Here is a 25,862-nt window from a genome sequence, read left to right on the forward strand (position 1 = left end):
TATATTGAGATGGGTTCTTAACTATTTATTTAAGTAAGTACAATCTTAGTACGGATTTCAAAATAAACTCAGTTTTCTCGAATACATTTTTAAAATGATAAAAAAAAAATGATAGCCTAGTTACGATTACGATTTGTTTGTTTGTTGGTTGGTTGGTTGGTTGTTTTTAAATTATACCTTTTAGTTTATGGTTTTAAAACATTTAACACAGGAACAATAAACTAAAATATAGAGAAGGAAAAACCACACACACACAACCTCATGTTTGATTGAGATTTCACTTGAGTTTACCAGCGGACGGGGGAAATAATCCCTCGCTGCGTGGCGGATGTGTCGGCATCCTGCCGTCGCTGAGGTCACAGCCGCCGGCGGGCGGCGCTTCGCCACCTGGCTGCGATCCTGCCTCCCCACACGGAGAGTTGGCGACGAGTGCGCCGGACTTCCTGGTACGGGACCATGGACGCTCTCTGCCCCGGTGCGTCCGGACAACTACCCGCGGCGATGTGAACCGTGCTTTGGAGACTAAGGTGAGCTCCGCCCACCCAGCCACATCGCCCCGGTCCACCGGGCGGCTCCGGTTCGGCTCCGGTGCCGCCGCTCGGAACTTGTCGAGCACCTGAAACGCATCTGTCAGCTTCGGCGTTCGTGGCGTGGCTGAATGACGGCAGCCCATCAACGGCAGCCTCTTGGCGTGACGGGGGAGCCGGGCGGTAGGGCTGGCCCGGGACCCTGCCCGTCACCCGGTTGGGTTTTTAATCGCGTTGTATTTATCGCTGTGGGAACATTGTTTTATGTGTTGAATCGTCGTTAAACTTTATGCTTATCTGTATTCACCGAGGCCTACCCACCTAGCCAAACCCACCGCCGTCAGGCCGCCGTGGTGGAGCGAGCCGACTTCCGGTCTCTGCCTTCAAAGTAAAATCTAAAAATAAAAGAGTTTCGAGCTAATTTTTTTTTTGCCAAGTATCCGCACCTGCATCTACACCTGGTCCGAATGGAAGGCTATTGGTACCCGATTTGACGGTGACGCCGCTTTGGTCATGTAATATGTTCAGATATGTGTGTGTGCGTGTGCGTGTGCGTGTGTGTCTTGTCACGTTAAGTGTTGTGTCACAACAACTCCCGCCGGTGTAGGGATTGACGCTGTTGCTAACCAGGATGCTAACGCTGTCAGTAGACAGTAGTTCGTAGCATCTGACTGAGTGTCTCTGCGTGGTTCATTTAAAATTAAGTATATAAACATTTACCGAGAAGTACTTTGATTTAAGATGTCAAAACAAATGGCATTGTCAAAGCGTCGCTGTGAGAAAAGCCTGTGTAACGTAATTTATTTTGAAATCCGAACTTGTGTGCATCCGGTCTTGTTTCGGGCAATTGCATCCAACTTGACGAGGCCGAACCCCCTTGGGCTGCCTCCCGCAACGGGATCAATGCTACCGGAGCACCAATCAGAGCCCCCCCATTGGCTGTATCGGTGGGCTGCGGCGATCCTGATTGGCCGCGGCCGCCCGTCACTCACACGCGTTGAGCCGCCTGAATGTTGGAATGTTTACGTTGCAAAACAGGAGGGAAATAAAGTGCGACCAAACGTCGGGTTGTTCAGGGTGCGGGGTAGTTTTTGTTTTGTTGTTTTCCGTTTGAGAGTAAACGTCGCTCGTCATTTCCTGCTCGGGGGAAATGTTGGGTTACCTTTATGGCAAAGGTGTGTGTGTGTGGGGGACGGGGGGGGGGGGGGGGACGGACGGACGTTCTGTTAATCATTATCAAAATAAAAGCGTTAAAAAGTAAGTCCCTTGTCTTCGCCTCGGTGAATGTATCAATGCCTGAGAGGCCATGAACCAACTCGGAACACAGTGCTTATCAAGAGTTTATAGAGTAAAAAAAAAAAAGCGTTCCCGTCACTTAAAAGTCTGATAATGTCATCACTCTGTTTTATCAGCACTTTGGACTGAATCACCTTACCAGAATACTGTTGGAAGTTTTTTGTTTGTTTGTTTCGTAATTTGGTTGTCTCGCCAATCAGCTTTTCAAGACATTAATCATTAATAACAAAACTACTTTAATGCAGCCAAACTGCACCAACACACTGATTTTCTTCCACACAAGTGCATGGTTTTTATTGTGAAACTCTTGCGGGCCACTCACTCATGTATTTTAATGTGATGGGATTCCCCCCGCCCCCCTCCCTGCCTCCCTCTGCTGCGACTCTGTCAATCCTTCCCATCCTGCTGCAGGATAATGCGGCTTAGCTTCACCCGGGGCTTTGCACTCTGGGAACAGTCGGGGGCCCGAGGCCCTGGGTGCCGTCTCACAGGGCTGCACCTGCACCTGCAGGAGTAAGCGGAGCTGCATCATCACGGCCAGAGAAGCACAAAGAAATTAATAAGAAACAAACTGAAAGCTTGTTGGTTTGTTAGTTATTCACACGAGTGAAGGCTGAAACGTCCCTGATCCGCCGTCGGCTCACGGTCGGGCTGTTCGCTTCATCAGCTGTTCTACTGACTGAGCAGCAGCACCGTCGCTGCAGCTGCTGCTGCTGCTGCTGCTGCTGCTGCTGCTGAGTGGCTAAACTGAGATCAGCCCCTTTTTTTTTCTTCTCTCTCTCTTCTGGCCCTCGCCACCGATGCAAAACGCAGATAAAAGAGCCGCGTAGACACAACTTTCCTGTATAGAGAGAGGGAGAATAAAGCACAACAGTGCCGCTGTAAAGTGGAGCTATGGAGACAAGAGGGAAGTTGTGCTTAAAAAGTGAACACTGCAGGGGCTTCGCAGCGAACAGTTTCCTCAATCTGTCGGGGACAAAAGGGAAGGACCCTCGAGAGAGAAAAAAAACAAAAAACCCTGACAGCTGATTGAACCATCGACCGTCCGTCCGTCCGTCCGTCCGTCATACTGGAAATGAGAATGATTGGAAATTGGTTGTCCATGTTGGATTCCTTCGCTGCCAGTGGAGCCAGTTGGTAACAGCGCCAGGCTTCCCATTGGTGGACATGGGGTGGGGGGTGGGGGGGACGCTAGACTTTACTGGCCGTCCTGTGGCGAGCGGCAATGGTGGGCGGAGCTTCAAGAAAATGTAACGAGGAAATGTCGTGCGGTTGTGGTCAGATTGACCGCGCTGCACATTGTTGACCATGGTAGTCGTTAATGTTGTTATTGATAATAATAATAAATAGTTTTGGCGTCTTTGGCAGCTTTATAAATAAAGTTTCAGTGCAAAAAAAAAGGCGCCCGAAAGGCCGCAGAATTTGCGGATACAGACTTCAGTTCAGAGCAACGGAATTCAGCCCCCACACACACACACACACACACACACACACACACACACACACACACACACACACACTCGTCCAGGTCTTGGCCCTGGCACTGGTCACTGATCCCAGTTGGCTCCAGCACAGCGACACACAGTCTGGTGGCAGATGCGTTGTGTGTCTTTTTGTGTGTGTGTGTGTGTGTGTGTGTGTGTGTGTGTGTGTGTGTGTGTGTGTGTGTGTGTGTGTGTGTGTGTGTGTGTGTGTGTTTGTGGGCTGACCGCTAACATCATCATGTCCAGCATCCTCAGCGCCGTGTGGCTGCAGCAGTTTACAGCGAAGGCGTCTCTTCTTTTTTTTGTTTGTTTTCTTTTTCGGCCACTCCGTTCCAAGAAAGTTGTTCCTGCTGAATCTGCTCGTTGTCGGAGCGCCGGCGTTCCGACCGCACTGAGGTTCCGTGGTTACTCTGCAGCACGCCGCCTCAGCTGCACGCCGCCTCAGCTGCACGCCCTTCCTTCATCGCCGCTGCACACTAAATGTCTTGCTTTGGGTTTTTTCTGCTCGTTTTTTTTTTCCCTCGAGCTTCATGAAAGGATTTTTGTTTCCGATTGAACAAAAAAAACGGATTTCTTCTTCTTTCTTTTTTAAATTCTGAATGAAATATAAAGCTAAAATCTTACAGAGACAGGTTCAGTCACACAGCGAGCGAGTAGCGTAGCGACGCCCGAGCCCGACTTCACCAGGTGTGTGTCCTTTCTTTTTAACTCCGGGTTTATTTTAGTCGCTCTAAAAATGGCACCTGTGGTGTAAAAATTGCTGCCCCGTGTCATCACTGTGTGTGTGTGTGTGTGTGTGTGTGTGTGTGGTTGTGTGTTTCTCCTGCGGCCTCTCCGTGGCAGTGAAGGAGCAGCTCTGCAGGTCTGAGGCCGAGGTGAACATATGGTGGATCTAATCCACTCTAATAGGGCTTTTCCTGGGCTTTTCCACACTCCAGCGTCATCACACACTCGACACAAGTCAGCTGTGTGTCTCTCTGTGTGTGTGTGTGTGTGTGTGTGTGTGTGTGTGTGTGTGTGTGTGTGTGTGTGTGTGTGTGTGTGTGTGTGTGTGTGTGTGTGTGTGTGTGTGTTCCTGAGAGAGACGAGCTGCGTTTCCGCTACCCCTGGGAATTGCGCAAAACCTAAATATGGCAATAAAAAACTGTTCATGGAAACTTTGAAAAACCTCTCAAATATGGCTGAAAAGTTTTGACGCTCTCATGAGGTGGTTTTTCAGATGTGTCCACGTAGAGGCAAATCGCAAAAGTGTCATGTAAACACTTTTTTTTTTTTTTTTTTGCATTTACACGTCAGCGGACGCGATGTACGCTTCGCACCGTTCAATGGAAACACCTGCAAATCACGAAAAACCGTCACGGAAACGCAGCGACTTTCTGCTGCTCAACATTTGAGCTAAAAAAAAGGAAGAAAAAGGCGTGAGGTGTCAGTCACCGGCCTTGATTTCTGACACAGATTCTCCTCGCCACCAGCTCTCCCTCCCTCCCTCCCTCCCTCCTCCCACACTGCTTGCTAGCGCCGCTAGCCAGCCAGCCAGCTAGCTCGCTGCCGCAGGTTTTTTTTTATTTTATTTTATTCTGCTGACCCGTGCAGGATGTCACTTCCTCCTGCTGCAGCAGCATCTGCGGCTGTCAGGTGCAAAGCACCGTGGGGGGTGGCGGGGGGGAGTGATTTCTACGTCATGTGCATCACCCCCTCACACACACACACTCACACACACACACACACACACACACACACCCTCCTCCTGCAGAGGGATCAAATTACCATCATTACTGCAAAGTCCCGTCAGATTACAGTGATTTAGAGGCAGCGGGCCGCCGGATTGGAGGTTCCTGTCGGCCTTTGTAAACACGCACGCACACACAGGATGGGAAGCTGCCCGTTAACATCCTCAGTGTGTGTGTGTGTGTGTGTGTGTGTGTGTGTGTGTGTGTGTGTGTGTGTGTGTGTGTGTGTGTGCTCGCAGTAAATGTACATCTTCAGGAGCTGCCTCGCATGAATTTTCACACTGTTTGACTGTGACAAAGTCAAATATTTTGCATCCCTTCAACCTGCAGAGTTTTAATAAGTAATGCTTCTGTACATTTACACTTTGCCTGAATTGACACAGGTGTGTGTGTTTTTGTGTGTGTGCATGTGTGTGTGTGTGCATGTGTGTGTGTGCGCGTGTTTTCCCTCCTCAGGTCATGAGTGCCTCGAGGAAACGCCCTGCGGAGAATAACCTCACCTGTCCGAAGCCCCGCCCACCCCGGGCCTCGCCCCCTCCCCCACAATCCCACCATGAGTAAGTCCCACCCTTTTCTCTTTTTTTTTTCTGCGTGCTGTTTGTGTCGTTGTCCTCGTTGTTGTTGTTGTTGTTTTTCTGTCGCTGGTCCGCGTCGCCCTGAAGCCGCTGCAGGTCTTTCTGATTCAGTTTGCTTTCGCTGCGACTGGAGGTGAATTCAGCAGCCGGGGGCCACAGTGTAAAATGTGACCGAGGTGCCGGCGCAGCAGCAGCAGATGGATGTGTTGTGGTGAGCCGACCTCATAAGAGGAAATAATGGTGGATGGACTGCAGCACCGTCACAGCACCCCAAAGCACTTTACATTGGCCTCTCATTCGCCCATTCACTCACACATTCACGCACCAATGGGTGGCTGCTGCCATGCAAGGTGCTGCCCATTGCTCCCCATTGGGAGCAATTTAGGGTTCAGTGTCTTGCCCAAGGACACAACGGCAGACTATGACGGATTTGAACCGCCGACCTTTCAGTCATTGGACAACCCGCTCTACCTCCTGAGCCACAGTCGCCCCATATCCCATAGTAATGTACTATGGGATGTGTAGAAAACACGTGGTTCAATGTTAAATTGAAAATGAACCAACGCAAAGTTGCAACGAAATCAGCGTCTTTGAAGCCGCACGGCGTTCAGCTCTTTATTGAAATGACTCGGAAAACACCGAAAACATGGAGGAAATACAGCTGTTTTACGACTTGCTCACTATCGGTATCATTTCTTTAATTTCGGCGGGCCGGAAATAGAAAGATTAGCGGGCCTCATATGGCCCCTGGGCCATAATTTGCCCATGCCTGACCCAGAGTCTCATAGAGAAGGTCGAGTGTGTTTGAGTCGCCTTCAGATTCTGGTCTGAGGAGGAACGAGGAGACATTTCCTGCTGCTGCTGCTGCTGCTGCTGCTGCTGCTGCTGCTGCTGCACCTTATCGCCCATCAATCACGTTGCAAAGCATCATGGGAGAGCTACTGGAGCAGGATGTGCACTCCATCAGCTGCATTGTGCGAGACGGCCTCACATGTCGGCTCAGCGTGCGACTCAGACTGTGCACGTGTGTGTTTGCCATGGAGGGAGTGGGGTGGAAGGTTTTTGGTTTGGGGGGGGGGTCCGACCCCTCAGAGTCCAGTGGGCGGAGTCTCTCTCAGACAGAGGGATACAGTGGAATGGAAACTGAGTGACGTCATGAAATCATATGAGATTGGATCCTGCTGAGAGACCTGATTCTCTGTGCAGGTGTGTGTGTGTGTGTGTGTGTGTGTGTGTGTGTGTGTGTGTGTGTGTGTGTGTGTGTGTGTGTGTGTGTGTGTGTGTGTGTGTGTGGGTCATGTGACTGATGGATGGATTGATTGGCAGTGATGAAAGTGCAGAAGGGGGGGTGTTGGGGGCTTGATTGATGAGCAGCGGCGGAGCAGCAGTTCTGTTCCGCCGCTGCCGCTCATCGGTCAGTTTGATCGGCGATCGAGCCGCCTCCTGAGACTCCGACAGCGTCGCGGCTCCTTCACCTCCGAGCTGCTCTCTCGCCTCCGAGCTGCTCTCTCGGCTCCGGGCTGCTCTCTCGGCTCCGGGAGGATCTTCATCTTCTCAGCCCAACGACGGCCGACCGGCTCTTATCGGTTTCATCGCGTTTGCCCGACTGCCTGCCGTCTCCTGTCGCTCAGCCGCTCGGTTGTTAATAATTCAGTCTTTCATTGATGTCCTTCCTGTTTCTATTCTGGGTCCCCCCCACCACCACCACCACCACCACCACCGCGGCGCTCATGAACATGAAGGATCTCGATCAGAAGAGAAGTTGAAAACAATCATCTGCCTGCTGGGAAAAAAGGAGAGAAAAAACAATTTTGAGCTCAAATCAGCCGTCAAAAAGGGGGAAAAAAAACAACCTTTTCTCTGCGTTTCTTCATTATTTATCTGCAATTAACTCTCGTCATCCTGATTATCCCCCAATGACTCTCTCTCTCACACACACGCACACACACACACACACACTCTCAGGCAGTGGGGTCGTGTCGCTCCCTAACGAGTGTCTTAACGAGGCCGTGCGATCGACTAATAGACTCGTCTGTTGTTTAAAGGAGCTTCTTCTTCTCCTTCTTCTTCTTCTTCTTCTTCTTCTTCTTCAGAGGGGGAATTCTTTTTTAGTGACGTGCTTGTGTGAAAAAACAACAAGAAATTTATTTATTTAGTTTGATTGATTAATGGAAATGAGAGCGGCAAATAAATGTTATTTTTCAAAAATCTTCTTCTTCTTCTTCTTCTTCTTCTTCTTCTTCTTCTTCTTCTTCTTCAGTCCAGCTGGTGGTAAAACCCTCTGAAACCGTCTGCTGAAGCCCAGCGAGCGGCCGCGTCCCAAATAGCTGCCGGTGTTGCGTTGGGAAAGCCAGAATAGCAGCGGCACGTTTAAAGGTCCCCCTCCCCACCCTGCAATCAGCGCCATTCGCTGCGACGCTGAAACCGCACACCCCGAGGAAGTCGGCGCCGTGTGATGTCACAAAGGGCCCCTATAGTTTTAGTGGCCGCAGCCCCCCCACCCAACACCCCTCGGATAATTCACGGTGTGACGCTGCGTTCCACTCATGTGGAACTCGCAGGAATGCAGGACCTTGGAAGTGTGTCTCGGACCCCGTGTGTGTTTTGCGTGTTTGTATGCAAGTTGTCGTACACTGTGTGTTGTTGGTCTGCCGCTGATGCCTGATTTGACCTCCTGTAGCTCCAGGTTGTGTCTCCAAACTGGACTTTTTGGACCCTCTGAAACCCTGCAGGGTTTCCATCCGTGTTTGGAACAGCAGCCTCGAAACTTTGCGCTGCCCCTTCAAAAGTTTCCTCTGTCCCAGTGTGAAAGTCGTAATAATTTGGATTAAAGAAAACGTCTTTTTTTCTTTCTTTTTTTGTCAGTGTCAGAATAAAATGTCCTGAGCGTCATCGGTCGCCACGCAGTTAAACCGATGTCGCGTGTCGAGGCAGGACGGCTCTGAGGCTGACTGCAGTGTGTGTGTGTGTGTGTGTGTGTGTGTGTGTGTGTGTGTGTGTGTGTGTGTGTGTGTGTGTGTGTGTGTGTGTCCGTCCTCCGGTCGGGCAGGTTTTTCGAGGCTGCTGCTGCTGCTGCTGCTTCATTAGAGCTTGGTCGAGGTTCAAGACCATTATTGCACATTTACCGCCGGATGCATGATGTGCTTTCATTGCCGAGGCCGTTGTGCTGGACAGTAACGAGGCTCCGGTGCTGGAAACTCATGTCAACCCAAGCGGCTCCAGTTCACGCTCACGCTTGTTGCTGCTTTTAATTCCTCGTTTGTTTGTTTTTTGTTTTGTTTTGGGGTTTGTTTGTTTTTTGAGCCAAACTGACCTTTAGTCTGCGAGAAGTTTGGCTCTTAGGTGTGGAAAGAAAAGGCGGGGGGGAGGGGCAGAAGCGATGGTCTTTATGTAGCCGCAAACGATAGCAATAAGCCGCTGGATTTATTTCAGCGCCGCTTCCGCTGCTTTTTCTTCCTCCTGGCGGTGCTGAGTGATTCTTCGATGACACGTTTGTGGTTTCTGTGTGTGCGTGTGTGCGTGTGTGCGTGCGCGCGCGCGTGCGTGTGTGTGTTATCGGGGAGGTTGTGGGGCTGAGTGGGAGGAGTCGCAGGAAGGAAGTCGTGCTGGATTACGATCACGCGTGGCTGTAAACACTGGCGGCTGGAGGAAATGGATCCTCCGGGCGTTCAGTCAGAGATTTCACAACTAATGCAATGTTACACTCACACACACACACACACACAACCTGGTGGGCCGCATACCTGAGCACATCCTCACCTGTGCGTCACGCTGCCAATCGTTCGACTTTGCTGCTGCAGGAACCTTCGCTTTGCGATCAGTTTTCGACTCACTTCCTGTTTTGTGCGAGTGGGTTGTGTGTCACAGTTTATCGGGTTGTGTAGCCGCTAGTGAGTCAGTCGGCGGAGTGTCAGTCAGCTCACTAAAACCGGAGCTGCCGCGGCGAAGATGTCCAGGACGAGCGCCACTTTTGCGGGCGACCTCTTCCGTCTTTTTCTCCAGTCAAAGGTCACGGCGGCCGCCTCCGTTTTGCAAAACGTGGCGCCGTCGTGGAGACGGAGATAGTTTTTTGGAATGCAGTCGGTGTGTAAGTGTGTGCAGGGGATTTATTTCAGGCCGGGAGACCAAGAGTCAAGAGGCGTCATCTGATTGGACGAGCTGGAACCCTTCATTAGTGGCGGGTTGGCGGGCGGGCGAGTGGGCAGGCGACCTCCAGACGAAGGGCAAAGTGTCACCGCAAACGTGGAGAGTAAACGGTTTAACTGCAATCACACAGAATGTGGCTTCTTCTTCTGGAAACTTCAGTCATGGCCGTTTGCTCTTGGATGGATGGAGTTCTGTGGGGGCGGAGCCACACAGCTGGGTGTGATAAAAATATTTATTTCACGAGTTCTGGGTCTCTGATGCAATTTTATTATTATTATCATTATTAGTAGTAGTAGTAGTATTAATATTATTATTACCAAGTTACCATGTGACTCAGCAGTCTCAGCTGTGTTTCACTCCTTAAATAGTCAACTGCTTGTGAGGTGGGCGGGGCCAGCTGTCAGCCCTGACAGGAAGTGTGTCCCTGAACATTGTGCGTTCTGCCTGTTTGTCGACCTGTTGCATCTCTTTGGCTGCCAAGCAAAAGAAACACACACGCACACACACACACTGAAACACACTGAAACTAGGTCGGAGGCTGAAATCAGGCCAAGTGTTTGAACTGCCACTCGTCCGTTAGCGGGACGGCCGTCTCGGGGGAGGAAAAAAAGAGTTCCTCATCAGCCTCCAGGAATTTTAGACACGCAGACGCCACTGTGTGTATCCTTCAGTACACACACACACACACACACACACACACACACACACACAAGTATGCACGCCTGTCAACCCTTGATGAACGACGCACGGCCTATCGACCAAGTGGGATACACCTGATCGACTGTGTGTGTGTGTGTGTGTGTGTGTGTGTGTGTGTGTGTGTGTGTGTGTGTGTGTGTGTGTGTGTGTGTGTGTGTGTGTGGTCGAGATCAATGGAGCGGGTCAGGCCAGTGTGTGTGTGGTGCATTGTGGGTAATATCCGCTCGCTCCCACAGCAGGTCGCGGATGACTTGGCTGCCGCATCCATCAAAGCTCCTGCTGCTGCTTGAGCAGCTGTTTGTAGTACTGGCAGGTGCACACACACACACCCACGCACACACACACACAAACACCAGCAGGTCACATGGTGGTGGGCGGAGTCACCCAGGCCTGAGAGCTGTCGACCGTGACGGGAAGGTTTAATCAGCTTCCTGATAGACTGAACTTTGATTTAGTTGGCTTCAGCTCAACTCACACTTTTCTTTTTTGAAGTTGAAACAGTGCAGCGAAAATGTGTTGGTGTGTTTACAGTTTAGTAAAAATCTAAATAAAAAAGTAGCCCTGAAAAGAAAAGCACAATGTCCCAGAGTGCTTTGGGAGAAACTCTGTTTGATTTTGGCAGCAATAATCTGATTAAGACCTGAGCTGAGCTTCAACTCAGGTTTTAAATCCAAAGTTTGTGCCTCTGTGTTCTCGTCGCACCAGAAACCCAAGGACCATGACGTGAGATCTGGCAGTTTTATTTGGAGGTTGTGGTTTGTTTTAAATCAGACGTTCGAATGTCTTGAGTGCACGAGCTGAAAGCGCCACAACGCCGCAGCGTCAGAGTTGTTTTATTTATGCCGCGCAATTACGCAAGGAAGAAAACACAGAGTGACACAACAGGGCGAGCAGACGGCCGCGGGTTTTACGGTGGAAGTCGGTCACGATTCGACACTTGACCGACTTAAACGACTCCCGCCGTCCCATTACGGCTGCGGCTCGACTCCCACCGCAGCGCACTGCCACCGCCGGTGACTCACCGACTCACTGACCCGTGTTTACAAACCTCCAGTTTGTGTTTTATGGAGCGGCAGAAAACCACAACAGACGACAACTGCAACAAATTAAAGTCGACTGCAGTCGCACAAAGAAAGGAAAATGTTTGCTGGAGAGTTTTTGTTGTGTTTTCTTTTTCTATAAACGGCTCAAGTCAAAATTGTATTGTTTGTGGAGTTGACGGCGTCTGCGGATGGGGGGTGGTTGGATGACTTAAAGGTGAAATGTGTAATCTTCTGAATTTCTTTTGAGAAGAAACAGAGACGGGAAGTGGTTACATTTTGGTTTCACTTATATGCTACGATTTTCACTTTGTATCGTTCCTCTCCCGAGCTCGACAGTGAACTACAGTGACCTGCGTACCCAAACCTGGATACCTCGTCCACCCTTTTCTTCATTGGTTTATTTGAAGTAGTCGCCCTATTTACGAACCGCGTTGTCGGGCGACCTGGATTGCCGACACCACACTTCCTTAGAAATATGGTGGTGCAAGGTGGCAGGTAAACAAGACCCTTTATTGATCTATGTATATTTCTATATACATAAAAGAACCGTTCTAAGGGTCGGAAAACCAAATTAATTTTATTTTACTGAGTATACACGTTTATTAATGTATTTATGGGCTGTGTGTTAAGGTTTTACTAATGCAAAAATCTTAAATTAAGCCAAATTTTACACCCTGGACCCTTAAACCACTGTGGGCGGAGACTCGGGGGTCAGCGGTGGTTCAGGAGTCCGTAGGCGGTGACGTGAATGCAGCTCGGCAGGTGCCAGTGGAACGGAGCAGCTCCGTCCAATTGGCCAGCCCTGGCAGAGCTGCACACTTCAGACAGGAAGTGACACAGGAGGGCAAGGCTAACAGGAAGCGGCAATGTTGTTCCACCGCCTTCTCTCTCACTCTCTCTCCGTTCCCATTCCCTCTCTCCGAGTGGCACGGCGCCAGACAGGAAGTGGGCAGGAAGCGGAGCCAGTCCAAGAGGGGGCGGAGCCTCCTGGCTGCATAACCTTTTGGGTGGAAAAAAAAAAAAAGCGCTGACTCAGGAATGTGTGCTAGTGGTGGTGGAGAAGGCTCCGGCCGGCCACACGGCTTGACAGGCTTCTGCTGCTTGTTGTCGTCGTCGTTGTTGTTGTCGTCGTCGTCGTTGTCATGTTCTTGTGTGACTTGTGCAACATGAGGATATGACCCTTCAGCTCACCACGACTGGACGTCCCACTGAAGCATGCCTCCGTCGGGATGATGTTGCCGCCTTTCCCTCAGACGTGTGAGTAGGACGCAGGCTAGCCACGCTGAAACTAACCCGCTAGCTTCAGCTAACCCGGCGAGGGCTTTGAGTTGATTGGGCCAAATCATCTCCAACCGGTTCTGTAGGGCGGGATTGGTTCGGTGCTGGGTTTGGTTTGGTGGGCCGACTTTTTGACTGGTGGGACCACAATGGGTTCTAAAATGTGCCAGGTGGATGGAGTGTTTTGGCGAACCAGCAAAATATATAATGGAAAACATGCTGCTTTAATGTCAATTGAAAATGAACCACAGCAAAGTTCCATGAAAATCAGTGCCTTTGAAGCCCCACAGTATTTCACACTTTATTAGAACTCATCCTAAAACACTGAAAACTGAATGAAATACAGATATTTTATAAATTTATTATTATTATTATTTCTACAAGTCCATCCGGCTGCATTAAAAAGCTTAACGGGCCGCGTATGGACACCGGCCGTAGTTTGCCCATGACTATAGGTGCTGCGCCCTGCTGGCCATAGAAAATTCATGCATGCCTTGATAAACTTTTATACTGGTTTAATATTTCAAGCCAGCGTGTTTTGTCAGCTACAGTGCTAATATTTTTCCCAGCTTTAATGGGTGCAAGAGTTTTGTTTTTGTTTTTTTTCCCTTTTTGAAATTGGAACTTTAGAGTGAAAGTCTCCAGAGTGGTGCGGCCACTTCGGCACGAAGACGTCAGCTAACAGCGCTGATGTGATCGTCTCCAGCGGCGAATTAATAGCGGAACTGTGTCTGACTGGATGCAGGTCTGCGAGGGCTGCAACATTAATCAATGAGCCAAACAATCAGCGGCGAGTCTAATTCAATCACACACACACACACACACACACACACAGGCAGCAGCGTTTTTTGTTGTACAGACAGTTTGCCGAGTCGATGAGCAAAAACAAAGAACGACGGCTTCCGTCGGCTCTCTCTGCGGGGTGGAAGACTCTCTTCTCACTCCCATGCCCCACTCCTGCATACCCCCCCCACCCCCTCACCCCCCCTGCTCCAGTTGGCTTCCAGAGCAGCCGGAACCAGAACTGTTGTGGATGGATTTGAGCTTCCATCCAGCGACCTCGCTGAAGGCCTCGGGGCAGCGTCCCGGAACGCAGCTGGAAACTCTGTCGGCCGCAGGCATGTTCACAACATCGGGACGGACGGGGGGGAGGGAGGGAGAGGCAGCAGCAGGAACAGCCGTAATAACTTAGAGCAGCTTGTTTAGTAGCCAGAAAAAGAAATTAAATGGCCTTATATTTTCAGGATTTTTTAAAAATCCAATCGAATCCACTTTATTTCTGTAGCACAGCTGCAACAAGGCAGCTTTCAGGTTTTCAAAGGGCAGCACGACGAGATGAAACAGCAGTGAAACGCAGGTAAATAGTCGGGTAGCAACACAGAAACCAATGCTTGGGGAAGCCAAACCGCAAGCACCCCTAAATCTGAGCTGGGGAATCCACCAGAGTCCGAGCCGAACTGACTCCTGGCCGGCCAGGATGTTGAGGGGAGAGGCCGCACTGCCCCCTGCTGGCCTGGGGTCACAGCCTTAGCAACAGCAGGTCTGCAGCCTAGCAACAGAGGCTCCAGTGATGCAGTAATTGGACCTTTTGGACTCTGTGAGCCGCAGGATCGACTCGCTGCAGAAACATTTCATCACCAGGGTGCGTGTGTGTGCGTGTGTGTGCGTGTGTGTGTGTGTGTGTGTGTGGCATCCACAAACAGTCCGAAGGCTGGTGGTAAATGTTTAATGGTGCTTTTCGTGTTGATAATGAAGCCGACTGTTCATCTCTGCATGTGTTGTTGTCCGTTTGTGTGTGTGTGTGTGTGTGTGTGTGTGTGTGTGTGTGTGTGTGTGTGTGTGTGTGTGTGTGTGTGTGTGTGTGTGTGTGTGTGTGTGAGAGACGGTTCTGCTCCGTTCAACCCAGCCGCCAACACTAATGGTGCAGCGTTTTCACGAGCCTCGCAGCATCGCCGCCACCGCCGCTCAAGGTCACTTGACGTTCCGCCCGCCTCGCCGTAACATGAGAACATTACTCAGAGCAGGGGCTGCTGGGAAATCCAGCTGGGGTCTGAGTGGAGGGAAGGACGTGAGGGCGAGGTGGAAGGAGGGTTCAGCGGTTTTACCCCCCCACCACCACCACCACCAGATTCCTTTTACTGCAGGGTGCCAAATATTTGACCTCTTCATCTTCAAAGATTATTTTGTTTTTGTTCGAAAATCTTAATTGTAATGAAGATTTTTTTTTTTTTGTAAATTTTGTCATTTTTGAAATCACTCACGTAAAAATAAATGAAATGAATAAATTAAGACTTAAACTAAGACTCATTGAGATTTATTTTGCAAACCATGTAGTTTGTAGCTTTGGAAGCTTCACTTATTATTCTTATTGTTTTTGTCATAAACACTGTCAGTTTTTCTAACTTGAACAAAAACATAATAGGAATAATAATAATAATGATGATGATGATGATGATGAAACCAGGAGTAAATACTGTGACGTGAGGGGCGTGGCCGAGGCTGCCGGGGTGTACAATCGTCACTCGGCGCTCTGCATTCATCTCGGGCTTTGCGGTGAATGTACAAGGAAAAACGGGAGGCGACATAATGAGGGGTGGGGGGGGGTGGAGGGGGTGTGGAGGGAGGAGGCGCACTGGTTGAGTGAGTGAGTCAGTGCGAGCGAGGGAGCGGGCGAGCGGTCTGTAATACAAATTCAAATGATGTGAGGAGACGAGAGGAGCGGAGCAGAGCAGAGCAGAGCGAGCTTGAACTGGACTGCAGGAGGCGCCGCTGAGGAGAGGAGGTGGAAGAGTGGAGGAGGAGGAGAGGAGGAAGAGGAGGAGGTGTAGGAGATCAGCCCAGTGCAGCGTCTGCAAGGAGCCAGAGACAGACGAGAGGATTTCTCTCTTCTTCTCTGCTGCTGTTTGCAGAATAATCAGCGTGCGTCTGTGTGTGTGTGTGTGTGAGAGAGAGACACACACACACACACACACACACACACACACACACACACACACACACACACACACACACACACACACACACGCACCTCCAGGGTGCAGGGAGTCGCCGCCACCTCGGCCAGTCTGTCCAGCAGCTCTCAGAGGGTCTCGCTGCTGATCTGAAGGAGGAAACTCGTTCCAGGAGGAAGTCTGAGAGTTTGAGTGCGAGGAGGAGAAGAAGAGGAGGATGAGCAGCAGCCAGGGCGGAGGAAGAGGAGGAAGAGGAAGAGGAGGATCCCTCGGCCGGCGGTGCTGAGAGGAGGGAGGACGGGAGGAGGAGCGGAGGGAGGGATGAGGCTGCTGGAGGAGCGAGGAGGACGGGCTGAGCGCCCTGAACATGCAGGTGCTGCAGAGGGTGAAGGAGCTGGTGTCGCCCTCCAGACACAGGGCCAGGCTCCCAGGTCAGTCTGTCTGTCAGTCTGTCTGTTTGTCTGTGTCTGTGTGTGTGTGTGACTGGGACACAAACGGGAAGTTGTCTCACCATTAATTGTTTTGTTGTGTGGAAGCTCCATCAGCTTCCTGTTGATGCCTCGAGTCGGGTGGTGTTAGCCCGCTGGTGTTAACCTGGTAGTATTAGCCCACTGGTGTTAACCTAGTAGTGTTAGTCCGCTGGTGTTAACCTGGTAGTGTTAGCCCACTAGTGTTAACCTGGTAGTATTAGCCCACTGGTGTTAACCTGGTAGTGTTAGCCCACTGGTGTTAGCATGGTAGTGTTAGCCCACTGATGTTAGCCCGCTGGTGTTAACCTGGTGGTGTTAGCCCGCTGGTGTTAACCTGCTAGTATTAGCCCGCTGGTGTTAACCTGGTAGTGTTAGCCCGCTGGTGTTAACCTGGTAGTATTAGCCCGCTGGTGTTAACCTGGTAGTATTAGCCCACTGGTGTTAACCTAGTAGTGTTAGTCCGCTGGTGTTAACCTAGTAGTGTTAGCCCACTAGTGTTAACCTGGTAGTATTAGCCCACTGGTGTTAACCTGGTAGTGTTAGCCCACTAGTGTTAACCTGGTAGTATTAGGCCACTGGTGTTAACCTGGTAGTGTTAGCCCGCTGGTGTTAACCTGGTAGTGTTAGCCCACTGGTGTTAACCTGGTAGTATTAGGCCACTGGTGTTAACCTGGTAGTGTTAGCCCACTAGTGTTAACCTGGTAGTATTAGGCCACTGGTGTTAACCTGGTAGTGTTAGCCCACTAGTGTTAACCTGGTAGTATTAGCCCACTGGTGTTAACCTGGTAGTGTTAGCCCGCTGGTGTTAACCTGGTAGTGTTAGCCCACTGGTGTTAACCTGGTAGTATTAGGCCACTGGTGTTAACCTGGTAGTGTTAGCCCGCTGGTGTTAACCTGGTAGTATTAGGCCACTGGCGTTAACCTGGTAGTGTTAGCCCACTAGTGTTAACCTGGTAGTATTAGGCCACTGGTGTTAACCTGGTAGTGTTAGCCCACTAGTGTTAACCTGGTAGTATTAGCCCACTGGTGTTAGCCCAATGATGTTAGCTGGTGTTTGCCCTGTGGCGTTAACCTGGTGGTGTTAGCCCACTGGTGTAAGCCCTGTGGTGTTAGTCCAGTGTTGTTAGCCCGGTGATGTTAGCCCCACTGGTGTAAGCCAGCTGGTGTTAGGTAGCTGGGGTTAGCCTGCTGGTCTCAGCCCGCCTTCTGCACCTGTTGCTGCTGTTTGTCGGTTTTGTCATCGTCAGATCTGTCCCTGACATAAAAAGCTTCTCTGTTAAGAGGGGAAATATAAACACCACAAATCAGTGCAGCGATCAACTGCTGCAAGCTCCGCCCACAGAAAGCACAGAAAAAGAAGAGGAAGTAGCTGCTGCCGGCTTGTCAACAGTCTGTCGGCACAACTGGCAACGTTTCCTCAGTAGAGGAAGAACAGAGAACCAACGGTGCAGAAGGCTGCGCGTGCGTGCGTGCGTGCGTGCGTGCGTGCGTGCGTGCGTGCGTGCGTGCGTGCGTGCGTGCGTGTGCGTGCATGTCCTTGGCATCCTTGAATGTTTTGTTGTCATTTTTGTTTTTTGTTCTGTGTGGCCGTAAATTGTTCGTGAAGCAGCTAATGTCAGTGTTCTCGGTGTCACTGTGTTGTGTCATGTCCTGCTGTAGACACACACACACACACACATACACAGAGTCCCTAAACAACACAGCTATTACAGCGCTGACCTGGGGCGTGTGTGTGTGTGTGTGTGTGTGTGTGTGTGTGTGTGTGTGTGTGTGTGTGTGTGTGTGTGTGTGTGCGCGCGTGCGCGTGTGTGTGTGTGTCAGTCGTTGGTCGGAGAACACTGATGAAGCACGAGGCCGCCGGGCGAGACAAGTGTCACATGCGTGACCTCTGACCTCTCGGCCCTCCAGCTGTGTCCGTCCTTCTGCAGCAGAAACGTCCCGACTGTCTGCAGGGTTTTCTGGGTTTTGTTTTCACCCTTGTAGAAAGAAAAAGCAGCAGCAGCGGGCAGTTTGTCATCTCGGGGGATTTCTCTCTTCCTCCACTCATTTCTGGAAGGAGATTGCAAGTTTTTTTTAAAGTTTTTTTTTCCCCCTGTTTGGAGCATCGACGACTTTGCTGCGGAGGTTTCCAAAAACTGAGCAAATTCACATGAAAGACGACGTCTGCGTGAATGAAATGAAGACAGAATTGAGTTGGGTTTTCATACAGGTGGAAAATATTACTTTTCCCACCAGCTGAATGATGTCACCAAGTGTGTGTGTGTGTGTGTGTGTTGTTGTTGTTGTTGTGTTTGTTTACCTGGAAACACCACAAAGCAGAGGCTTTGTGGTGTTTCAGTAGAGCTGCTGATGGGAAACTCATGTGTGCGTGTGTGTGTGTATGTGTGCGCTTGTGCGTGCATGTGTGTGTTATCTGCTTGTATACACACACACACACACACAACACACTCAAAGAGAGAAAATCGCCCGCGAGACTTCTGGCGCTTTTTGACGACGTACAGCAACGATTTGCGCTTTTCACTCAGTGCAGCCGGTTGTCAGCAGCTCCCGGCTTCCCATTGGTGCAGGAGGACGACTCGGTGGGCGGAGTCTAACTGACTGACTGAAGTCAGCGGTAGAAGGTAAAAAAAAAGCCTTGCGTTCTTTGCTCTTCTTCTTACGAGGAAACGTTGCAGATGCTGCAGGAACTTAGCTGGACTTTGCAGCTTCTTCTTCCTCTTCTTCTTCTGCTGCTGCTGCTGCTGCTGCTGTGGTTTCATTGGCAGCACGCAGCAACAGTCACTTCTCCACCTTCACGGCTTATTGGATGCATAGTTGCCGTGCCGTGGCAGCATTTCTCTGCATAAATTCAGCGGCTCCGACTCCTCGAAACCTTCGTCTACGAGGAGCAAAAAAAACCTCTGCAGCAGAACATTTAAAAAAAAAAAATGACCGGAGAAGAAAAAAGAAAAAGTGGACGTCTCGTCTCCGCCACTCGGTCTGGAGCTCCGGAACACAAGCTCGTTACCGAGGGTCGGCGGCCAGCAGGGGGCCGACTGAAGCTTCCCGCTGAGCCGCTGTCCTGCTGCTAATTGGCTGTCAGTGCTCAGACGGCGCTCCACCTGTCCCCCCCGCCCCCTCGCCCTCTGACACCCCTCCCTTCCTGAGTCTCAGCTCAGTTTAACGTCACCTTTGTTGCCCCCTTTCAGTGTTCAGTTCTTTTAGGGCTCAATCGTGATTATCACGTTATTTATTCAAAAAGATAAAGAACGAATCCCATAAATATCACAATAAAAAAAATTATTTAATTAAAAAAATATGGCTAAAAGGTTTTGATGCTCTCATGGGGTGGTTTTTCAGACGTATCCATATGGAGGTAGATCGCAAAAGTGTCATGGAAACACTTTCACGCATTTACACGTCAGCGGACGTGACGTACGGGGGTCACATGACCAGTTCACTTCGAGTGAAAATGGTGCTTGGACGGAGGAGGAGACAGAATATTTTTTTACAAGTAATCAAAGAGAAAAATAGAACAACCGTTCTTGGAACAGCAGGCAAAATGAAAATGCAGATTAATCGCAAAATGTTTTGTACCTCCGTCCTCCTCACAGTGGGGTCTCGCAGGACGAGGTTTGACCACAATTACGCGCTTCGCTCCATTCAACGGGAACACCTGCAAATCGCAATTGTGCTTTGTCGAAATATCACTTATTTTTGCGGAAAACTGTCATGGAAACTCAGCTACTGCTGCACAGCTTTGTGATCCTGTTATAGGTGCAGGGTGGTGGTGGTGGTGGTGGTGGTCGGGGGTCGAGAGGGAGGGGGTGGATGACTTCCGGTGGTTAACCAGGGGGAAGTTGACAAAGAGGAAGCGCGAGTCGTCTCACTTTCGCTCTGCGGTCGATGATGATTCTCACTTTGACACCTCGAAAGTGAAGGTGTGAAAGTGAGGCCACTGCTTCGTCCCTTCCTTAATTCCTTCCCCATCGCCGTACCCCAACGACTTTAAGTACTTCAACTACTTCAAGGTACTTCAAGTCAATAAACAGAGGCGTCGCTGTAGAAATCCCTCGGAACAACAAAGAGTGGAGGGGCGTTGTGTGTGTGTGTGTGTGGAGGGGGGGGTTGGAAGGTCGTCTCCCGGGAGACGCTGAGCGCCTTCCTGTGTTTAGCTCCACTTCCTGTCGTCTCTCCTCCTCGTCCCTTGAGTTGGTTCTCATCCCGCCGTTGGCCGTCCGAAACCTGGCCGCCAACAGTCCCCCAGGGACCTCGGTGGCCACGCCCACATTTCCCATCTGTAAACTTCTGTGTACAGAGTGTGTTCCGAGTCCAGTCTCCAGACAAACACAAACTTCCGGAGGCAACAGATTGAGGCTCCGCCCCCCCAACCCCTCCAATCCCACCACCACCACCCTTTTCATCAAGAGATCATCATAGAATAAAATACAATAGAATAGAATAGAATAAAACACCTTTATTAATTCCACAATGGGGAAATTTGTATAATTACAGCAATGTTATAGTGCAAAAAATTGAAAATGTTGAAAAGAACTAAGGAAATAAAAAAATAAAAAAGGTATATTTTGGGTAAAAAAGGTATTTACCACTTATAATAATAATAATAATAATAAGAAGAAGAAGAATACATTTTTTTTTAAAGGTGCCTTTCAGGACACTCAAGGTCACCGTACAGAAGAATCCATAGAAAAAAGGTAGAGCTGAGTGTCGTCTGCATAACAGTGGAAATTGATGTTATATTTTCGGAATAGATGACCAAGAGGGAGGAGGTAGATGATGAACAGGATGGGACCAAGGACAGAGCCCTGAGGAACACCAGAGGAGAGGGGAACAGTTGGATTATTTACAGCTGGAATGACCTGCAGGAGGTGCTCCTCTGTGTACTGACGGTGCTGGAAGTAGTTGCTCAGGCTCTCCACAGTGTGTCACTACCTGGGGGTGGGGGTGGGCGGTGTTGTTCCACGATGGATGTCAGCTTGGCCATTATCTAACTGTCTGTGGCGCCACCTCCTGGATGGAGGTATCGGCCCAGTCCAGGACGGAGCTGGTTCTCCTCAGCAGGGTGGTCCAGTCTCCTCCTGTCCCCCTGTCATCATGGACCACTCTCCTCTCATCAGAGGCCTTTTTCTCTTTCTCTTTTTCTCCTTCTGTTCCGGAGACATTCTCCAGTCTCGCCGGCCGCCCCGGACACAGTTGCAGCCTCTGTCCCGCCTGCGAGCCTCTGAGCAAGCAGCGCCGCTCTGAATGCGGCTTGTTGTGGTGGTTTGGGCGGAGAATGTTGCGAGTGGGCAGCGACTGTGCGCGATGATGTGATGAGAAACTTTCTCCGGCTCGGCTGGCGGCTCAACCAGGATCGATGAGGACCAAAGCTGCGGGTCGCTGCGACTCACTGCCTCTGGATTCCTTGAAAAGAGGTAAAAAAATAAATAAAAAAAAAAAAAAAAGGAAAGAAAGAAAGTGGATGTGGGGCGCTTTTGTGTAACGCGTTCTGGTGAGAAGGCGTCAGACTTCCTGCGATCGGTCGGGGGGGTTTTTGTTGTTGTTTTTTTCACAGTTCAAGGTGGGAAGCTGTGAGGTTTTGAAGCACAGCGGTGTGAAGGTGAAAATGGGTTCCCGTCATCGCCGCCCTGCTGGTGAAAGGTGGAGAAAGTTTGCGGAACATGATGCAGTGACTCAGTTTTGACGGCACAAAGTGCATCTGTACCTTTTGCATTGTCATCCCAGTCTCCAGCGGTGCTGCTCAACTCATAGATTATCTCCCCAGAATAATCTGGCTCTATGTCCAGAAGACATGGTGTTTAGCCTTGTGTTTGAAACCTTCTGCTAAAAAAAAAAAATGTAATGCTTTGTTGAACTGAGAAAAAAACGAGGCTGTCCCAGAGGGGCAGAGCCAACACCTGACTGGACTGTATGGACTTCCCGGTAGCATGCTATGTGCTAACTGCTAATGTCACGTCACACCCCAGGATGGCTGTTTTAACTTGTCAGTGATGATGGTGATGATGATGATGTGGAATGAGGCCTTGTCAAATTAGCTTCACATGGCAGTGAGAACTGTTAGCATGCTAACTTTAGCATGATATTTACTATTATAAATTTATTATTTATATTATTTACTATATATTTATCACATTTAGTCCAGACCTCCAACAAAGGTTTTCTGATCGTTTTTGCATTTGTTTGACTCAGTTCTCCAGGCCGCAACGGAAACGTTTCTTACGGTTGTGTAGATGTCAAGTTTGGAGCATTTTAGTGTGCGTGCGTGCGTGCGTGCGTGCGTGCGTGCGTGCGTGCGTGCGTGCGTGCGTGCGTGTCACGGCCGTGCGCCTCGCTGCGACGGGACGGCGAGAGACTGATGATTGTTTTGGAGGCGCTGTAATGACACATAATGGCGGCGAGTGTGTCACTGCCTGTTTGTTGTGAAGTGGGTGACATCATGTGTGTGTGTGTGTGTGTGTGTGCGTGTGTGTGTGTGTGTGTGTGTGTGTGTGTGTGTGTGTTCGAGCACGCTGAGCTTCATTAGCATGACACTTGTGGCTCCTCTCCTCACACTGAGCCACGCTCAGCGTTATTAATTATTTCCAAGTGTTTTTGCTGCTGTGGGTTATTTTGCATGTTTGCTGTTGCAGAGTTTTGCAGCAGCAACTCTGAGAGGCGGCGACGCCGCTTTACTGTCTTCCTCATTATTTCCCTGAAGGAACCAGCTGCTTTCTAAAATGATCTGGAACCAGACAGAATTTTACAACAGCTTTGCTTTTCTTTTCCTTTTTTTGTTTTTTTTCAAAGTGAGACATATCATGGAACGTGCCAAAATAAATGGGAATTATTTGACGCGTACATCCGGACTGAGAGGCCATAAAAGAGACGCACGCGTTTCTTTCCCCGTTTCCCATCACCGCTGAACTCTGGCTGTGGCTCCGCCCCCTTGCTTATGCGGCAACGCTGATTGGTCCGGTCATATTCTGACCAGCTGAAAACTATTCAACATTGTCTCTTCTGCTCTTGTCCACCGCTACTGCTGCTGCTGGAACTGTCAAGGCTGCTGCGTCTCATCGAGCAGCGTTCGAGAGCAGAGGCTGTAATCAGCTTGTTGGCCGTCTCCCTCGCTTCTCGTTAACAGCAGCTGCGATAGCGAGGAAAGAGTCTCTACCGGCACGAGACGAAGCCTCGTTTACAGACTGCGGCCGTCTTTTTCCAATGTACAACTTGTTTATTTCTTGTGGCACTGAAGGCTGTAATTAAAGCTGTTGTTCCGTTTCTGCTTTTTCGCATAAAAATGAGAGAGAGAGAGAGAGAGAGAGAGAGAGAGAGAGAGAGATATTTATCAACACGTAGGAATAAATTGAAACACAAATGGCGACGACAGGGGTCTGAAAAATAGCGTGGGATTTCATTCTCGCAGTTTGCCTCCCTGCTCACTGTGGACCCCTGCTGGCTGAGTGCTTCAAACGCGAGCACCGCAGGGCTGGAGGGCCGCTGCATGTCGGTCGCGCCGACCGCTCTCCCAGGGTGGGCGGGGTCAGTGACCGGCGGAGACATTTTCATCACGGCGGGTCGGCGACAGTTGGCTGGAAGCCACATCGGGCCTCGCCGGCGGGGACTGGCGGGGGTGGAAGGTCAGCACGCTGGGAGTCGCACGGTGGAGCGGGGGGGTCTTATTATAAAGGACACGCTTGGGAAATGGAGGACGGTGAGAAACGAGTTTTAGTGGTTGGTTTCGTCTGCTTGTGTGTTGAATCTGTAGCTGCTGCCGCTCCCCCTCTTTTTTTCAGAAGAGAGGAAAACTCTCCAGATCAGAGTTTTGCTTTTTGTTTTTTGTTTTTTAAGACCGTGCTTGGAGATTTCCATCGTAAAAATTCTCAACTGTCTCCTCCGCCGGAAGACTTGGCGGGAGAACTCAAGTTTATTCAAAACAAATGCAAATTCCCTGCAGACCCAACGAGCCGATCCAGATCCAGAGCCCTAAGCTGCAGATAGAAACACGGAAGGAAGGAATCTCTCTCTCTCTCTCTCTCTCTCTCTCTCTCTCTCTCTCTCTCTCCCTCCCTCTCTCTTGGGGAATGAAAAGTCGTCTGACTGCGCTGGGCTGAAGTCGGGTCCCTCTGGAATACTAACGCTGCTGTGAAAGAGTCCCGCGCCGGGAGGAGGCGGCGGCCAATAAAAGGCTCAATCCCACTTCCTGTCCGATTCCTTCGGCATTCCTTCTCCATGGGAACCAGTCGGCGACCTCCTGAGGTTAAACTCCCGGCTCACTGACTCGTCACTCCTTCGCTCCGTTTGTTTTCCTGCTGCTGCGAGCTGCGCCCTCACCATCCTGCCATAAAAACCACCAGACAGCTGAATGGGGAGGGTGTTTGGTTTTGTTCATGCGCTTCCCGTCCGTCACGCGGAATCTTTCACTTCGGAGCTGTTTGTAGACGTAAATGCCATAGACATAAAACATGAAACACAACCTTGTTTGGTCGAGAGCGTGTCAGCGTCGCTCACAATCATCCCAACCCCTGGTGGCGATAACGGGAAGTGTTTCTGTCAGACTGTCGTGAAAAAAAAGAAAGAATAAAGGAGCTGTCACATGGTGCGGATAGTGAGCGAGAAATCTGGTTTGCTGTCCTCGGAAATGAGACGTGTGTGTGTGTGTGTGTGTGTGTGTGTGTGTGTGTGTGTGTGTGTGTGTGTGTGTGTGTGTGTGTGTGTGTGTGTGCGCGTGCGTGCGCCTGTGCGCTTGTGTGCTTGTGTGACAACAAACACATCAATCCTTTCATTGCCGCCTTTGTGTCACAACAGTTTACAGGAGCTCCTCATCTCTCACACACACACACACACACACACACACACACACACATTCTTTTCCCAGGCTGACTGGTTTGAAGAGTGTCTTCAGAAGTGTGTGTGTGTGTGTGTGTGTGTGTGTGTGTGTGTGATTTTCTCGCAACTCTAAGCAGGACGCAAACGTGCGTGCGCACTCACACACACACACACACACACACAGTCTGTCATGATGGAACAATGTGATGAATGTGCTGCAGCAAACCCACTCCAAAGACTTGAGAGGAAACTGGACAGGAAGTTGTGTGTGTGTGTGTGTGTGTGTGTGTGTGTGTGTGTGTGTGTGTGTGTGTGTGTGTGTGTGTGTGTGTGTGTGTGTGTGTGTGTGTCATGTTGACACTCGGCCAGGTGAGCTCAGTCTTGGCAAATGATGGAGGACGTTTTAAAATTCCAGCGTGCAGCAACGACATCAACATCCGACTCTCTCAGCTGCTGATGTTTGAAGTCACAGTGTGAAGATGTGTGAAGTTTGTTGTCTTTCAGAGTTCTGCCCTGGTTTGATTGTTTTTGCTTTGATGTTTCCCAGCGGACGTTCACGCTGATCGTGCAGTAGTTTGCAGTGGAACTTTTTTGGGGGGGATTTCCTGCTAGTAAGCGCACTCATTTACACCTCTTCCTCTTCTTTTCCTCCTCCTCCTCTCCAGCGTCTGATATCGAGCAGGATGCCGCGGTGAAACTGGACCAGGAGCGAGCCGAGATCGTCTCCAAATATGACAAGGTGGGAAAACTCAAGACGCATAAAAAGAACTACTCGGACAGGGAGCTCCCTGACGCCAGCTGCTTTTCCATGACAGTTTTTCTTTCAGTTTTCTTTCTAAACTTTCGACAAAGCACAAT

The 25,862-nt window shown here is 50.1% G+C and overlaps 1 protein-coding gene across 4 annotated transcripts in view; it reads left to right on the top strand.

The window, feature by feature from the left end:
• Positions 1 to 245: 245 nt before the first annotated feature.
• usp6nl (USP6 N-terminal like) overlaps positions 246 to 25,862 on the top strand; it is a 35,179-nt gene continuing 9,562 nt past the window's right edge. The window contains exons 1-3 of one of the 4 annotated variants that reach the window (XM_076029897.1): positions 246 to 527; positions 5,494 to 5,594; positions 25,670 to 25,743. In XM_076029897.1, coding sequence (XP_075886012.1) covers positions 5,591 to 5,594; positions 25,670 to 25,743 — 78 coding nt within the window. In that variant the 5' untranslated portion in view covers positions 246 to 527; positions 5,494 to 5,590. Of the gene's footprint in view, positions 528 to 556; positions 744 to 5,493; positions 5,595 to 12,404; positions 12,758 to 15,761; positions 16,161 to 25,669; positions 25,744 to 25,862 lie in introns of those variants that run through there. The other 3 variants (XM_076029898.1, XM_076029896.1, XM_076029895.1) reach the window with 3 other exon arrangements.

Source organism: Nelusetta ayraudi, unplaced genomic scaffold (assembly GCF_046127955.1).
Source record: "Nelusetta ayraudi isolate G7.1 ecotype Tasmania unplaced genomic scaffold, CSIRO-AGI_Nayr_v1 ptg000027l, whole genome shotgun sequence".
NCBI classification, from domain to species: Eukaryota; Metazoa; Chordata; class Actinopteri; order Tetraodontiformes; family Monacanthidae; genus Nelusetta; species Nelusetta ayraudi.